Source organism: Plectropomus leopardus, chromosome 17 (assembly GCF_026936395.1).
Source record: "Plectropomus leopardus strain MGB_pleo_1.0 chromosome 17, ASM2693639v1, whole genome shotgun sequence".
Lineage (NCBI taxonomy): Eukaryota > Metazoa > Chordata > Actinopteri > Perciformes > Serranidae > Plectropomus > Plectropomus leopardus.
The window spans coordinates 1959259-1972485 of NC_142192.1; the positions used below are offsets into that span (position 1 = coordinate 1959259).

General features: G+C 41.7%; 1 protein-coding gene across 1 annotated transcript; it reads left to right on the top strand.

Moving 5' to 3' along the window:
- The first annotated feature begins 938 nt into the window (after nucleotides 1-938).
- On the top strand, nucleotides 939-8818 carry myclb (MYCL proto-oncogene, bHLH transcription factor b). Its single transcript, XM_042506926.2, has 3 exons — nucleotides 939-1226; nucleotides 2594-3264; nucleotides 6624-8818. Exons 2-3 carry the CDS (start codon nucleotides 2637-2639, stop codon nucleotides 7412-7414), a joined length of 1419 nt encoding a protein of 472 aa, XP_042362860.2. The 5' UTR covers nucleotides 939-1226; nucleotides 2594-2636; the 3' UTR covers nucleotides 7415-8818.
- The last annotated feature ends 4409 nt before the right edge of the window (nucleotides 8819-13227 follow it).

Consider the following 13227-nt stretch of genomic DNA (forward strand, 5'->3'; position numbering starts at 1 on the left):
AGCAGCATGGATTTAGGCCTGTGAAAACTAAACTAAAACTAAATTGATGAAAACTAAACTAAATTGATGCAGAAAAGCAGATAGCGGTGCATGAAAATTCACCAGAATGCAGGAAATTAACTCTTTGAAACCTGGATTGACATTACCCGGACACCTTTCACAAGCATTTAAACCTCTGAACCCTAAGCACATTGGTGTGACCTTTATCAAAAAAAAAAAAAAAAAACATGGGGAAAAAGGCAATGAGCAACAAAGTGTTTCACAAAAGATAGCCTATAATCATAATTATCATCATGACATATTCAAAATTATGTTACAAAATCATTAGAATTTTTTAAAGCACTTTTTCCAGGTCATTTCTGTGTTGTTATTGTTTTTTAATGTCTTTTACTTTTTTTTCTTTTACTTGTTAGGGTAATTTTCTTGTACTTTTTCCCTAATTTCTTGAAAAATGTGGGGTCAGTTTTTCTTTCGTTGCTCATTGATTTCTGCGCGTGTTTTTGGAAGAAATAAAGCCAAGTTAAGTGTGTGATGCTTAAAATCTCCTGGCAGAGGGGCCCCAGACCCCCTGTGTCGTGTGACCCCCAATGTTGAAGCAAAACCTGCGCCCTTACACACACACACACACACACACACACACACACACACACACACGCTTTTCTCTCCCTGTTGTAGAGTATACCTCTTTAATACAGCCTTTTTATGCAGCGTGATGGTTAAATACAAGTGCTCGTGCATTTGCATAACTGTGTTTACTCGCACGCGCTTTGTTATTATGTTTGCATAATTACAGCAGGAGCAGAACAGTGTCATCTTATGAAATCATTGCCATATGTAACCGTGCGCTCTCCCGCCTGCACATCTTGCGTCTTTTTTTGAGCGTGCTGCGCCTTTAAGCAGCGGGCGTGGCTCTGCTACTACGACCCGCCTTTTATGCATAACAGCCAGCCGTCCTTCCCCCGGATCACACAGTGCAGCAGTCTGCAAACAAAGTGTCCGCAGCCGGAGCCGTGAAGCCCTGAGAGCGGGACACCGCCACCACACGGACTCATTCACCTCATAGACTGTTTACAAACGGAGAAAAGACACCGGGAGGGTCCGCTGTAACGCTCACACCGGAGGCGGATCACACGGAGGGAGTCGGTGCTCCTGCTGTTGTGTGGACTCTAACACTGCGCACGGCGGATCTATGAAGGAGCGCGCGGCTTTCTCACTCTCAGCACCAGGTAAAAGTATTTCTGATCTCTCCCGCAACTTCTCCCAGCACGCGGGCACGTCAACAGAGACTTCACACAACAAACGAAGCGCGTGAAGTTTAGGTTTTGCAGTTTATGAGCGCGCGCGTGCCGCTTAATTAAGCGCAGTTTGAGGCGCAGCTGAGTTCTGTGAGCCTGATCACCGAGGAGGAGCCGCACACACACACTCAAACACACACAGACACACTCCGCACTCCGCACTCCGCACGGATACCTGTCCATCCAAGTAATCTGTTTCAATCACCCTGAATCAGTCTTATTTGCTGCTGAGCAGTCAGCAGAAAATAGACTCCCCCCTCCGCCGCCTCCCTCCCTGTCCTCTCCCCTCTGTCACAGCATACTACTAAAGCAGTGTTATGTAATGAAACACTGTTGCGAAACTTGAACTTCTCAGCAGCAACGCAGAGGAGTTTAACTTTAACTTTTTGCATCTAAGCACAGATCGGACGACCGGAGCACGATTTGTGCCCGAAAAATGAGCAGTTTTTGTGCCACTGTGACCTCACAAGGACTCTTGTCTTAATTGGCACACTGTGTTCTGATCGTTCTAGCTCGTTTATCTGGTCCACCTCAGCGGGTCTTTTCTCTGAAAGGTGGGACAATATTTAACTGTAAATAAGATAACAGGTCAAGTCTGATGCATTATTTATACACAGATACTATCCAGTGTAATCTAGTACTCATAGATGCACTTCAGATATGGATGACATGTGCACCCTCTGTAACAGTGTGGTAGAAATGTTACAACACTCATTTTTTTCAACTTGCACATGGACTGATTTTCAGTTGGATCTCCAAAAAACATTTTGGCAAGCGCATTCCACTCAAAGAACATGATTTCCAAGGTTGAACAGTATGTATGTATATAGATATATAATTAATTAAATTGCTCTTTATTTAACTACATTTTATATTAATATAATAAAATATCATCATTCATATACAACTTTAAAATAATAAGATCTAGATAGAAGATCTGAAAACAGTATCACATTTAAAAATAATCAAAACTATTAATATATGCAAATCTTAATGCCTTATAACTAATTGCGTAAACCCCTGTGTGTTCATATTTGTGTCTGTTTTATTTTATTTTTATTTTTTTAAATCTTTTTTTTTTTAGTCTGTCTGATTTATACCTACTTGTCTCATGACTTTAATTTGTAAATTAAGGTCATTACTTGCCACTTAATGCGCAAACTTAACTGAATGAATTGGCCACTGAGTGTACTGTTTTCAAAAATGTTAAAGAAAACTGTTTTTGCTGCATTATGCATGGTCAGGATTATTTTGAGGAGAATAAGTCTCAGTTGTGGTCCACCTGTCTCCGTCTGCAGTCACAGGGAACAGGGAGTGATTACCCCCCGGCCTGCAGTCCCCATGCCGGGCATCAGCTCCACCGCGCCTCGTTATGACAGCTGGGACATGGACCACCTCGACCACTACCAACATTATTTCTATGACGACCACCACGACCCAGACGAGGATTTCTTCAAATCCACCGCGCCCAGTGAGGACATATGGAAGAAATTCGAGCTGGTCCCAACCCCGCCCATGTCCCCCATCCGGGCGGTGGAGGGGTCTGGCAGGCTGCTGTGCCCATCTCTTGGAGACAAGCTGGAGTGGGTGTCTCAGTTCTTAGGACAAGAGGACGACCAGCAGCAGGACCTGCCCTGCAAGCTGACCACGGCCAGTGACTCGTTTGGGAACCTGAGCTCCATCATCATCCAGGACTGCATGTGGAGCGGCTTCTCTGCCGGACAACAGCTGGAGAGAGTTGTAGGGGAGCGGTGCGCCTCCTGTCCCGGGACAGGGGCTGTTGCCAAAGTGGCAGCCAGCTCGGCTGTCCCCTCTCCAGGGAGAGCACAGGGTGCCCCTGGCGAAGCATCGGCCCTGAGTGGACTGGCTGTGGACTGTGTGGACCCAGCTGCCGTGCTCACTTTCCCGTTAACCAGTGGATGCAAGAAACAAGTGTCCTCTGGTTCCGATTCTCACACCGACTCATCAGGTCAGTAATATTAACGATGTAGGACTTCTCTGTGTGGAGGACAAGTTCATCTTTGACTTCTAGTTTGTGGTGAAGTCAGCTTTTTGTTACTATTTGTGTCTGTGATGCTCTGCAGATAGTTTAGTGACCATAATCCACCTTATGATAGTGTTCTAAAGTATTTATTTAATTCTTTTAAAAAGATATGAATTAGGGATGCAAGATGATTTTGGCATCAGTATCAGTAGATATTGGCTTTAGAACGAAATATCGAAATGGGCTGACATGCTGATTTTTTTGCCCATATTACAAACCTATTTTTTTTTAATTGACAAAGGTAACGTACAGAATTTCAATCTTAAGTTGACTTCTTATATTGCACAATGAATAAATATTACATATACTGAAAAGCATTGTATTTTGTGTCTCCATCTGCTGATGGGCTACATAGACTGTATATAAAGATGGACGATATGACAGCTCCCCTGAAGTGTGGCTTTTCAATCTGGATCGCCCCCTGGTGTCTGTCTGCAGTATAGGTCATAAAGCCTGCCCCTCCATGTTAGTGACTGGGATGAAGGCCAAACTAATAACTCAAAGTGCATGCCAAAAAAAGTTTTCCTAAAGATGGTTTCTGTTACTGAAGGTAGTTCTCATCACCCTGATGTTTGTTCAAGTATTCTTTTTTATGATAAATTCGGTTTTAATGAGTTATTAAATGACACAAAAAGGGGAGTTTCTGCCATGATTGACAGCTGTGACAACCAATCTGTGCGCTCGCTTTTAATGAGGCTGCTGGCAATTGGTTGGACAGGTGTTTTTTCACGTGAACTCCACCACCACGGTTGTCACTTCTGCGCAGACTTTGGCTCCAAATGACGTCTTCAATGCACTTCAGCATACACATATACAGTCTATGGTGGGCCACCATGATAGGAGTATGCATAATATGATAATTCCACTGCAGAAGAGACTTGAAATAAAATTAGATGGTGAAAAAGTGGATATATCTATCAGCCAAATGAGTTGTTCTTTTTCAGCTGATTGGATATCAGAAGAAAAAAAAATCAAATTGTGCATCCCTAATTAGTATAGTTTCTCTATATTTTCCTGTTTACACATTTTATCCAAGTAATCTTTTGTAAGGGTGACTGAGGACTTAGTTTGTCCTCAGGTGTCCTGTTTGTCTCTCTCATTCAGTTAATATTTAGCTGTGATCAGCCATAATCTGGCACTAAGGTCCAGCATGGCACACTATGACTGCATTGTGTTACCTTGGTGCATGCAACACACGCTTGAAGGCCAGAGAGGGACACGCCCATCGAAACATGTGCTGCCTGGCCTGGCTCCAGCAGACCAGCTGCCCTCTTTCTCCCTGCTCCTCCAGTCTCCCTGCTGATAACAATATCCTCTGCGCTCCCCCTGGCTCCCGTCTGACAGCAGTTCATTATTATCTATGGAACACGGAGGTGAAGGAATATCACCCAGTCTTATCCCAAATTCTCCCCCTTGACTCCAGAGCTGCTCCTGCACTCTGTGAGGCCATATGGTGGAGCTTGGTGTGTAGGCTGCCATGTGATGCTGAGCCTGGACCGTGCATAATGGTGTGTGGAATGTCACAAAGGGAACTTGTTGCTGCATTCCTGCGCTCAACAGGCTGCGGCGCCAATTGTGTCAGTGGGTGGATTTGGTCTGAGCCAGCCCGCGCTGTGAATAGAGCGGAATTAGCCGTTTAGGAGGTCGGCTGGGCATGCAGAATTCTTTGACGTGAGTTTTGAGGCAGTGTTTCACAGCATTTCACAGAATAATATACGCTCAAAGAGGAGGAGAATGAGCAGTCATACAGGAAATGCTTAGAGGCTCTAATAAAGAGCCATTAGTGCTACTTGCGGGGAATCAATTCTGTACGCCCTGTGTTATGAGATGTCATATTTTGTTATATAAATGCTGTTGACGATAATAAGGACAGCTCTTTGTTGTCTCCTCCTATGCTGGCTGATCATATAGAGATTACTGAGCAGTCAAATCCACACAGGTGCAATGACTTTAAAACAATTTACAAGAGTATTAAAGATCTCCCAGGAGTCTTGTCATTTAGCGGAATTCAAGTCGATGAGACATTTCCACATGTTTAATACCCCGTCTCCACTCTGGTAAATAGAGCAGAAAACGGTTTCAAACCCGCATTGAATACAAGTTGGCGTATTTTAACGAGACGTACAGTGAAAAAAAAAAAGAGACTCTGGATTAAAGTAAGTTTAAGTAAAATAAGTAAGTTTTTAAGTTTAGTTTGAGCAAACTAAATATGTCAAGTGCTGTTTATTTTTAAAAAATATACAATGAGCACTTTTTCACATACAATAAAATAATGATTTCTGTTTGTAACAATCAAACAAAATTATACACAACCAAAGTAAAATAAACAAGTAAAAGTTAGATTCTCAACATTTAGTCTGATAACTTTTTACATCAGAATTAACAAGCAGTTATCCTAGTTCAATTTCACACAATGGAATGTCATTTTTACAAATTCCCCTTTTTTCAGGGTAGCTTTAAGTGCAAATAAAAATACATGTTAGCAAAACAAATATGTTCTCTGCAAACTATTTAAGGTGCACCAATGATTTTTATTCCTTTTTTTGGTAAAATATAGGTTGATATGCACCTGCACTACAAAAACTGACAAGTGCATTTTACTTTAAAAAATCTAAGAAACTCATTTCCTTTTTTGTAATAATTTTGTTGCAACTTAAAAAATGACACATAAATCAATCTTTCTGAGTTTAGCAACTTAGGTAAAACAAGTTTTCTTATCTGCATTCTGCTAGTCGCAAATTATTCATTCATATTTTCATAAGCATGTTAAAAAAACAGAGCTGGCAGATCTTCTAGCTTCATTATTGGCTAAATCTTGTTTGTCATCAAGTTAAGTCAGATTAACTTGGTTTACTGAAGTTGCTAACACTTAGAACAATGTCATTTCACATGATGTTTTTAAGTTGCAGCAACTTAACAAAATTAAGTTAATACAGCAAAATCATTAGTAAACAATTCAATATAAATTCAACTTAAATTAAGGTAAGTAGTTTTTACTTTCCATTTCAAGGCAGTTAACAAGATGAAGTCAGATTTAAGAGTGAGAGTGGGAGCTGACGTCATGCACTGAATCATGGCTGTGACTGTGTGGATCCTGCAGTGTGTGTGAGATCATGTGTATGTTATGAGGATGTGTGAAGTGGTTTTTACGGAGGCATGTGATTGGTGTGAGGTGGCAGGAGGTGAGGGCGAGTGTTTCCCACCTCAGCTGTTGCCTGCAGTCATTAGCACATGTTTCATATGAGCACACACATGATTTTAAACCTTCTGCTTTGCCCTCTCAGATGATGAGGATGACAAGGATGAGGATGAAGAGGAGATCGACGTGGTGACAGTGGAGCACAAGCAGCAACGCAAACCTCGTCGACTGGTCAACACCCGCAAACCAGTGACCATAACAGTGCGTGCAGACCCCCTGGACCCCGGCATGAAGCGTTTCCACATCTCCATCCACCAACAGCAGCACAACTATGCTGCCCCCTCCCCGGACACGCTGCCTCCACCGGCTGAGCCGCCGCGGAAGAGGCTCCGTAACGAGGTGTCGTCTCAGGCCGTGCAGCCGCACCAGAACTCTCATCAGCAGCAGCCGCGGCCTGGCCACACGCCTCTGAACTTAGACAGCAGGAAGTGTCCTGTGACCGTGGCCGGAGTCAGGTCAGAGTCACCTAACCTCAGCGCCTCCTCTCCTACCTCCATGTCCCCTTCGTCTCCTCCCTCCTCCTCCTCCTCCTCCTCTTCCCCCCATTCCCAAAGCTCCCCCTCCAAGCCGCACTCCTTCTACCAGCTTTCCAGCCCCCAGTCCTCCGACTGCGAGGACACAGACAAACGCAGGGCGCACAACTTCCTCGAGCGCAAGCGAAGGAACGACCTGCGCTCGCGTTTCCTGTCGCTGCGGGATGAGATCCCTGGCTTAGCGGACTGCCCCAAGACGCCCAAAGTGGCAATCCTGATGCGAGCCACTGAGTACCTGCAGCAGCTGCACGCCAGCGAGCGGCAGAAGGCTCAGGAGAGGAAGCAGCTGAAATCCAGACAGATGCAGCTGCTGCAGAGGCTGGCGCTGCTCAAACGCTCCTGAGTGTCAACACACACACACACACACACACACACACACACGGACACTGAGAGCGGAGCGGCACGATATGAAGGAGAAGAGTCACTAATGTTCACTTTGAATTGGTGCGGGTGGATTTTTTTTTTGTTTTCTATTTTTGTGGTTTGCACATTAGCTTGTGAGTGATTGACGAGGCCAGACAGCAGGCCAGGGACTGATGTTATGAGGCGTCTTACAGGCAGATGAATATGTCCATGGTTACTCAGTACAGGTTGTCAAACTGTTAAATTTCCCCCCTCGCTGAAAAACTGTTGCTGGCTGTGAATGCAGCAGCTTGTAGCTGATAAACTGCTGCAGCTGTGCTGTGTGCCTGCTGCATGGTCTGGTTGTGATTGGGCTCAGTGTGCTTGCACAGCAGAGATGTCTCCTCTTTCTGTCTGTCCACGGTCTAAAGGGCCTCCTCAAGTGTCTCTGTAGAGTCTCCTTCTCTCTGTTCTTTAAAGTCCTCTGCTCTCAGCGCTCGGCGTACAACTCGGACATTTAGTTGTCAAGTTGTGTCGTGTTTCTGCTCTTTTCCTGTCTCATCTCTCATCTTCCAACATCTAACCTCCTTCCTCTTGTTCTTCTCTTCACACTTCTTGTTAGTGTTTTTTGGGAATGAAGGGGGCTGCAGTGGGACTGTATTGAGCCACGCAACACCGATGTTACAACTGGATATATTCTGCACCTCTGGAATAGCTCAGGTTAAGTCCTTACTTGAGTGCCTGCAGGTTTCCATTCAGCATCCTCTTCTTGCATCACAGACGTCTCAGCAGCAGCACCACAGGAACGACCAGTTTCTTAGCTTAATTATTTGGAGAAAATGATAAAATATGTTGCCATACAGGCATTGTTTAATCCAACTCTCAATCAGTATCTCCAAAAAAACAATGAAGATTTTCACCAAGATTTCTCTGTATCTATCTGTTATTGTTGTGCCATAGAGAGCAGCCAAAAGGTGAATGTTGACTTCAAATTATCAACCAAAAGAAACTTGTAGACAATGACTTAAACTGAATCCAACATCAATGTCAACTTCTGCTTTAAGATGAAGCCCACTGAGTTCCAACTGTACATTTCCTTTATCTAGCTGTCTAATATTCGTAAATGGTTTTTTTTGCATTTGATGTAACGCCTATAGAAGCCTTTCAATGTCTGTAGAAGATCCTGATGGATGTTGTGTATATAGATCCCTCACTGTACAGTCCCTTCAAACCAAAACCAGAGCTGTCTACTATACTCTCCTAGTTTTCGTCGGGCCCCGCGTCTTACACCGGGGGCCCAAGCTTGCCGGCTTTTCAAAGATAACTCAAAGCTTCTATTTTTGTTAATAAAATGATTATGAAAAAAGAGTCAAAATAAAACACATACTGAACATTGATCACACTAGCCACTTTGTCACTGTGTTTGTTTTGCAATGCCTACTTGTTTTCTTTTCTTTACCGTCTCTGAGGTTTCTTTTATTTGTACAAAAGTTTTATACTATATTTTCCTACCGAGTTGTTTCAGTGTGAGCTTATGACTGTTTCTGTTCTTGTAGCTGGCGAGGCTTTATTGGTGGTTATGTGCTGAAAATTGGCGTTGTGTTTTATGCGTGTGGAGTGGAAAAGCAATTGAATGCTCCTTTGTTCAATCACTAGACAGGTTTCCATGAACCTTCTAACTGTAAATTGAAATTAAGAATATAGAATATGCCTAATGGAAACATGTCAATTTAGAAAAAAACGTGGCCTTGGATTGGAAATAATGACAGCTAGTGTGGTGGCTGCAATAGAAATAAAACTGCTAATGTTTTAAACATCCATCGCTATGGTTACTGGGATGTTAACACCAGAGGAGAAGTCGCAGAACATCTCTCAATGGAAACAGTCATCTCGCAATTGTGTTTTATCGTCATTTTGAAAATATCGCTTAAGTTTTGCGCAAATCTGTAATGGAAACCCGCCTAGTGTCTCAGCAGCGCTCTCTTAAATCTGCCGCTGGTGTGGGGAGGGGGTGGGGGGGGGCTTAAGAGGATCTACCAATTAAACTTGTGGCTGTGTGTAGCCTGTAGTGACCTTACAGCTTTCCCTCTGCTATTTTTTGCAACCCCGGTGCTCCCTATTGTTCCCATAAGCCATGCAAAAGAGAACACTGTCTCCCTGGATCTAGTACTGTAACTGACATGTGGAGTAGCATGCTCTGCTCTTATACCAGCACTCAGGAAACTCCCACGTAGCCTGTAGCTCTTGTGATGGGGCCATAGGCTGTGCTTGAGGACATTAGCCCCCGCTTTCATATGCTGGAACGTAACACCAGAGCCGCACACACACACACACACACACACACACACATAAGATCAGAGGAAACATGATGGACCGACACTTGAGGATCATTAATGCTCTCCCTCATTCTTCTGAATTAGCTCTCATATTTTTTTCTGCTAATGAATTCAGCACAAACTACCATCAGCCCTGACTGTTTTTTGGGGAGGTGAACTCATAGCAGATGTTGGCCCCTTTTTTTTCTTTTTTTTTTTTTTTTGTTAGACTTGTTTCGGTCTCTGCTATTGGCACAGTCACAGTAGCAGTAGATGTTGCTTACTTACTTTGGGAATTTCACTATAGGGATTTTGGAGCCTTGTCTCAGCACTTTGTTTTTTCTGTACCTCATAAGCCTCTGTGTATGAAGAGTAAGTCAGAAAAAAAATAAATTCATGGGTTGACATCATAAATTACCTGTTTTCCTTGTCTGTTTGTCTCTGACATACACACACACACACACACACACGCACACACACATATTTATTTAGGGTGAAGTCAGGTAAATTAGGATACTTTTTTGTAGATTTGCACTTGTTGTGCTGCGTTCAGGTGCATTTCACAGGTATTTAAACAATAAACCCTGAGCAAATTGATTTCTTTCGAAAACACAAAGGCAGTGAGCATCTTGGCAAGAAATGTTCCACAAATTGCAAGAAATCAAAAATAATCATTGTTATTAATTAAACAACATTTTCAAGTAATTTCCTTGGGGTTTTTCTTCCATTTGTTTTGTTCTGTTTTTGTTTTTTATTCCCTTTTTTCGCCAATTTTTTCCCTTAATTCCATTGTACTTTTTGTTTTATTGTACTAATTTCTTGCTAATTTTGGGGTCATTTCTTCTCAAGTTGCCCATTGCCTCCTTCCCATGTTTCGGAAAAAAATCAAGTCAGTATGCTTTCAAAGGGTTAAGTGTTACTTTTACAGGGTCCCCACAGTCATGGAAAACCTGGAAAAGTCATGGAATTTCACAATCACATTCCCAGGCCTTGAAAGTCATAGAATTGGTGAAAATCATTGAGAGTTTTGGAAAAGTCATGGAATTTTGTTGGAATTTTGGTTAAGACTTATATTTTTCCACACAATGTAACACAACAGCTCATTTATTTTCTGTAGGTGTCAGCATAATGTAACTCTAACTTGCATCAATGTGTGACGTTTCAACCAAGTCCCTTTTTTTTTCTATCATTTTCTCTGTGGGCTTTTGCTTTATGTATACAGCTGAGCTGACACTATGTTTGAATAGATGTGATGTTTGAAAAATGCCAGGCAAGTAGGGCAGGAATTCTGGGTCCTTGAAAAGTCACTGAAAAGTTCTGAAATTTTGTCAGTGAAAATGTGCGGAAACCCTTCTTTAGAACTTGTGATGGGTGTCTGCTATATTTCTATGAAGAAAACATGTTGCCAAGTAAAATAACTTTGAAAGTAAGGATGATCAAAAACATCAAGCACCCTGACTCCACTCACATGACATGTTCAGGTAAAATGGGACAGTCATTGTATTTTTCAAATTCATTCGTCAGTTCAGTCATTAATTCATTGAATAAATAATGTAAACTAACTATTCATTTAACAGTATTGTCCATGCCATGCTCACCTTGTTCTTTTGCTGTCTGTTAGTGTCTACAATGAGCATGCATGAACTGTGGCTGTATTATTAATATTTTTTAATCCTTCAAAACGTGAGCAATTTGGATTGATTTCTTTCAAAAATGTGGAAAGAAGGCAACAAGCAATAAAAGAAAATGTCCCAAATATTAAAAAAAAAAAAAAAAAAGAAATTTGACTGGAAATGTATACAAAAAAGGAAAAAGAAAAGAAATGGAAAAAGAAAATAAAAATAAAAAGAAATGAGGAAATGACCGGAAAAATTGCTTAAAATTATAATAATTTTTCAACATATTTTTAATATAATAATAATAGTAATTAATAATTCAACATAAAATTTTCCCCAGCTTATCTCTTTTTTTCCTGGGCATTTTACTCTAGCTTTTAAAAAGTAATTTTCTACATCTTGTGATTTTTTGTAATTTGTAGAACATTTCTTACCAAGTTGCTCATTGCCTTTTTTTTCCCTGTAAAAAAGTAAATTGCACCAACTTGCTCAGAGTTCAAAGGTTTTGTGAAAGGCATCTGAAAGAAAAAAAAGAAAAGTGATGTTGTTCCAGGTTTCAAAGGGTTAAATAACAAGTATGAGACGGTGGCACACTTTAGTCAAAACACATGCTGGTTTCACTTCAAGTGTACTGTAAAAATATTTGGTTTATATTTGCTGTTATAACCTTATTGTTTTAGCTGCAGTACTCTTATTAATTAGAGAAAACCAACATGCCACATGGTTGTGTAAGTTCAAGGATCAGTGATTTTAGTGCCCCTTGCTCTGTCCATTCTCTCAGACCAATAACCAAACATTAGCATTGCAACAACATATTTTGTAACTGGCTGTCAATATTTTAAGAGCCAGAGATGTAAAATCTTATTTTTCCCATTCAACTTGAAGTCCCACATTACTTGACTTCATCTTAATATGTATTTGTATTTGCTATTTGTATATACAATGTTGTTTTGAGCTGGATCAGAGGATTATTGTCTTGTGCTCATTTGTCTTCCATTAACACCACCTGTATGAATCAGCACACGCCTCCCTCTCCCCTACCGCCATTTGTTCCCAGCAGTCTCCAAGGTAACTGATCCTGGCATCTTTGCCATGGCAACAGGCATCTTTGCTCACTGCTGCAGAGCAGAGTCAGTTTCCATAGAAACAATTATAGTAACTATGGTGCAATCCCCCATAAAGGCATCTCACAAACATGATAGCTTAAACCAGTCATAATCAACTTGCTCTGCTCAGGGGCCACTTTTGTAATATGACAGGGGGCCAGTTGCAGCAGCCCCATATATGTTGCTAGGATTTTAGGACATTTCTAGGATTTCAGGATACTTCTAGGATTTTAGAACGTTTGAAGGATTTTAGGAAGTTACTAGGATTTTAGCACATATTTAGGATTTTCAGATGTTTCAAGGATCTTAGGATGTTTTTTAGGATTTGAGGACATCAAGGTCTTACTGAGAACTTCTGTTGGGGGTTGCAGGTTTTTTTTTTTTTGCTCTATTTTTATGCTGTTTCATGCACCCCGGCACCATATGTACACTAAAAGTACAAAAACAATTCCCAATCACTTTATTTTTTATTGTGAACTAGAAAATGGCTAGGGGCCACCCAGCACCCAGTCGGGGGCCCGATTTGGCCCGCAGACCGTCAGTTGAGTATCATTGACCTGAACGTTTTCATCAATCGGATATGTTCACTAAGCAGGAATAAGGAGGGATACCTCTAATGAGACGCCTTGACTGAAGATTATTATGACTGAACTGTTTTTGATGCAGTTTAATGACACGTGAAACTGCAGCGTCCAATCAGAGCGTCTCACTGACACCAGTTAAATGTTAAATAATTATATTTATAGAGCCTCCGCATCACAGCACCACCTCATCAAT